Source organism: Melanerpes formicivorus, unplaced genomic scaffold (assembly GCF_026170545.1).
Source record: "Melanerpes formicivorus ecotype bairdi unplaced genomic scaffold, bMelFor1.0.p_v2 SCAF_36, whole genome shotgun sequence".
NCBI classification, from domain to species: domain Eukaryota; kingdom Metazoa; phylum Chordata; class Aves; order Piciformes; family Picidae; genus Melanerpes; species Melanerpes formicivorus.
In genome coordinates, this window is record NW_027142388.1 from 139,486 (window position 1) to 142,700 (window position 3,215).

Sequence of the window (3,215 nt, forward strand, 5' to 3'; positions counted from 1 at the left end):
CTGTAATCCTATGGAATGTGTTTTGAAGGTACCTATCTCATGACCTTAAAGGTTACTGCTGAGAATGAAAAGTTTAATGATAAGAAGTTGTATCCAAAACTGTATAAATGCCGCTTAAAATTGGTGGCTCAGGGGAACAGTGCTTTGGACACTAGTCCCCTGTTCCCTGGGGCCAGAATAAAGCAGCTTTCCATCATCCTGTACATTGGCGTGATCCGTCTACTTACATTTTGGCGACCCCAGATGGGACGAGGTGAGTGCTGCTGAGTGGGTCTGTGACTTAGGACACTCCTAAGTCTTAGGACACTTAGGACACTGTGACTTAGCTGGCACCGAGGCTTTCTCTGGGAGTCTCTCGGCCGCAGCCACTTCTGCCGCTCATAACATCCCTCCGGATCAGGTAAGGTGCTTTATTCATTATTGGGTCTGGTGCCTGCCAGTAAGTCATAGCGAAAGCCACGCTGTTTGGGCAAGGAGCTCCGGGTGGTTGAGAGCCGAGGCGTCACTCCGTAAGACTTACTCACACTTAACTTACTTACACTGGGGCTGCTGGCGCGCTGTGCGTGCGCGTGGCCGTGGCGGGCCCCACCCCTCTCCCCCCGCCCCCCGCGCGGGGCCGTGACGTGGCGGCGGCAGCAGGACGCGCGGCGGTGGCGGCTGCGGGATGCCACGGGTGGCGCCGCTCCTGCTGCTGCTGGCGGCGCCGCTGCTGCTGGCGGCGGGGAGCGACCCGGAACCCTCCCGCCGCCGCCGAGCCGAGCTGCGGGGCCTGGCCCGGGGCAAGGTGGAGGTGAGCGCGGGGCAGGAGGGGCGGGGGTCGCGGAGCCCGCGGGGACGCGGCGCGCTGACGGAGTGTCTCCTCCCTGCAGACCTGCGGCGGGTGACGGCTGAACCGCCTGAGGGAGGTAGGTGTCGTGGGTGGGGGCCGGGGCCGGCCGGGGCCGGGGCCGCCGCTGAGCCGTGCTGTCCGCTGTTGCCCGCAGGTGAAGGCTTTCGTCACCCAGGACATCCCCCTCTAGTACCCGCCGCGGCCCCTGCCCCGAGTGGCGCCGCACCCTGCCGGGCTGCATGCTGAGCTTGGGAGATGGGATGGGACGGGAGTCGGACGGGACGTGTGGTGGGATGGGATGGGGGCGGGACGAGGTGGGATAGGACGGGATAGGGGCGGGAAGGGATGGGACGTCGGCAGGGTGGGATGTCGGGGGGATGGGATGGAACAGAGGACAGGACGGGATGCGGAGGGGACAGGAAATGGGTTGGGATGGGAGCGGACTGAATGTGAGCGGGATGGGATAGGGGACAGGACAGGATGAGGGCAGGACAGGATATGGGATGGGGGCAGGATGAGATGAAACAGGATATAGTCTGGGACAAGACCGGATACGGGATGGGGGGTGGGAGCAGGGTAGGATGGGATGGGGGTGGATGGGGGCGGAATGGGACAGGGATAGAGGATGGAACAGGACAAGGCAGGACTGTGTGGGATGGAGGACTGGAGTGAATGCAGTGGTGGACAGTGAGACAGGATGAGGGGTGGGAGGGGATGGAGGATGGGGCGTGTAAGACAGGATGCTTGAAGGACTGATGGAATAGGATGAGATGGAGGACAAGAGGACAGGACAGAATGGGGTATGGTGGAGGGGGAGATGGGACAGGGATTGAGATGTGTTGCAGTGGGAGGGAGTGGGATGTGACAGAGAACAGGATGGGACAGGAGGGCTGTGTGGGCCTGCCCAGTACTGTTCAGTCCTTAGCCCATCACCCAGCCATAACCTGGAGATGAAACACCTGCCCGGTGCTGACCCTGAGCTTGTGCTCCTCAGCTACCGATACGAGGAGCTGGAGGTGAGTGGACAGCACAGCAGGACCTGGGGGAGTCGGTGTCCCACTGGGTGCCAAGCTGCAATCCCTGTCTGTGTGCAGAGAATCCCCCTGAGCGACATGACCCGGGACGAGATCAACCAGCTGGTGCAGGAGCTGGGCTTCTACCGCAAGGAGGCGCCCGACGCCCCTGTGCCCGAGGAGTTCCAGTTTGCCCCTGCCAGGCCGCTGCCTACCCTCCCGCCTGCCCCAGCCCCCGGCGCTGACAACAGGACCCCACCTGAACAGGAGAAGGAAGAACACCCAGACCTGTAGCAAGGGGTGCTGCAGCCAGTGCCCAGCACCTGGGATAAAGGTGAGGGAGCAGCTGGGCACGGAGCTGCCAGGTGGCACAGGTGCCCCCTCAGCCGTTGCTCAGTGCCATGTAGCCTCTGCTCCAAAGGTGCTTTGAGCACCTCAAGCCTTGAGCAGGGGCTTCCCAGGCGTTGCGGACATTCCAGGGGTCCTGTGTGCCTGTCATGGGCCTCCCTCCCCTGCAGCCCAGCCTCCCTGGCTGGCTGAGAGGAGCAGGGCTCCTTGCCGTGCTTCGAGGTGTGGCTGCATCCCAGTGCTGGGTGGCAGCTCCCTACCTGCGTGGGACAGGATGAAGCGCTCAGCAGAAAGCCCAAGGTGCTGAGAGTAGATGTGCTAAGTCCAGGAGGTAGGAGAGCTGCCCCCAGGGAGGGGATGGCTTCACAGCTCAGCAGGGTTGTCTTACACTGACTCCCCAGTAAAGCCCTTGCACAGGATCAGCTGCACTGCATCATCCTTCCAGGGAGGGTTCAGTGGGGCACATCCTGCACCGCTCTGTGCAGAGTGCCGGCAGGACCAGAGTGTCCCAGAGGGGGGAAGGGGTGGCAGGTTCACAACAAACGTCCCACACACCAACCATGCTCTTCCTGTACCACCCTCTCCCTGGCACGATGGAGGTGAGGCACCACAGCTCAGGATGAGCTGCTCTGGCGGGGCACAGGGGAGTGGATGTGAGCCAGAAGAGGGTCCCAAAGTGCAGAGCCAAAGCCCAGAGGCTGTGCTCCCGCAGCAGGGATCCCTGGCTCTTGGCTGGGAAAAGCATCAGAGTGCAGCTGTGATATCTGCAGACCTGGTTTTGCACAGCCTGGGGTCTGCTCCCGGGTGGGGGCAGTGAAACAACCATCTGTGGTCAGGGTAGGGCATTGATGGTGCCCCTTGGCTCTGAGCATCTTCCTTGAGCAGAAGCAGCACCTGCAGTGCATCTCCCCCTGCCCAGGTGAGCAGTGGGGCTGCAGCCAGGGCTGCCAGCACCCCCTGGGCACTGTGGCATCCACTGTAGTGGGAGCAGCGGCGTGGCCAAGGAGCAGGAGCCGAGGCAGAGG

At 62.6% G+C, this 3,215-nt stretch overlaps 1 protein-coding gene across 1 annotated transcript; it reads left to right on the top strand.

The window, feature by feature from the left end:
• Positions 1-623: 623 nt before the first annotated feature.
• Positions 624-2,609, top strand: SELENOM (selenoprotein M). Its single transcript, XM_068157127.1, has 5 exons — positions 624-790; positions 870-905; positions 984-1,018; positions 1,767-1,845; positions 1,924-2,609. Exons 1-5 carry the CDS (start codon positions 665-667, stop codon positions 2,134-2,136), a joined length of 489 nt encoding a protein of 162 aa, XP_068013228.1. The 5' UTR covers positions 624-664; the 3' UTR covers positions 2,137-2,609.
• Positions 2,610-3,215: the final 606 nt, after the last annotated feature.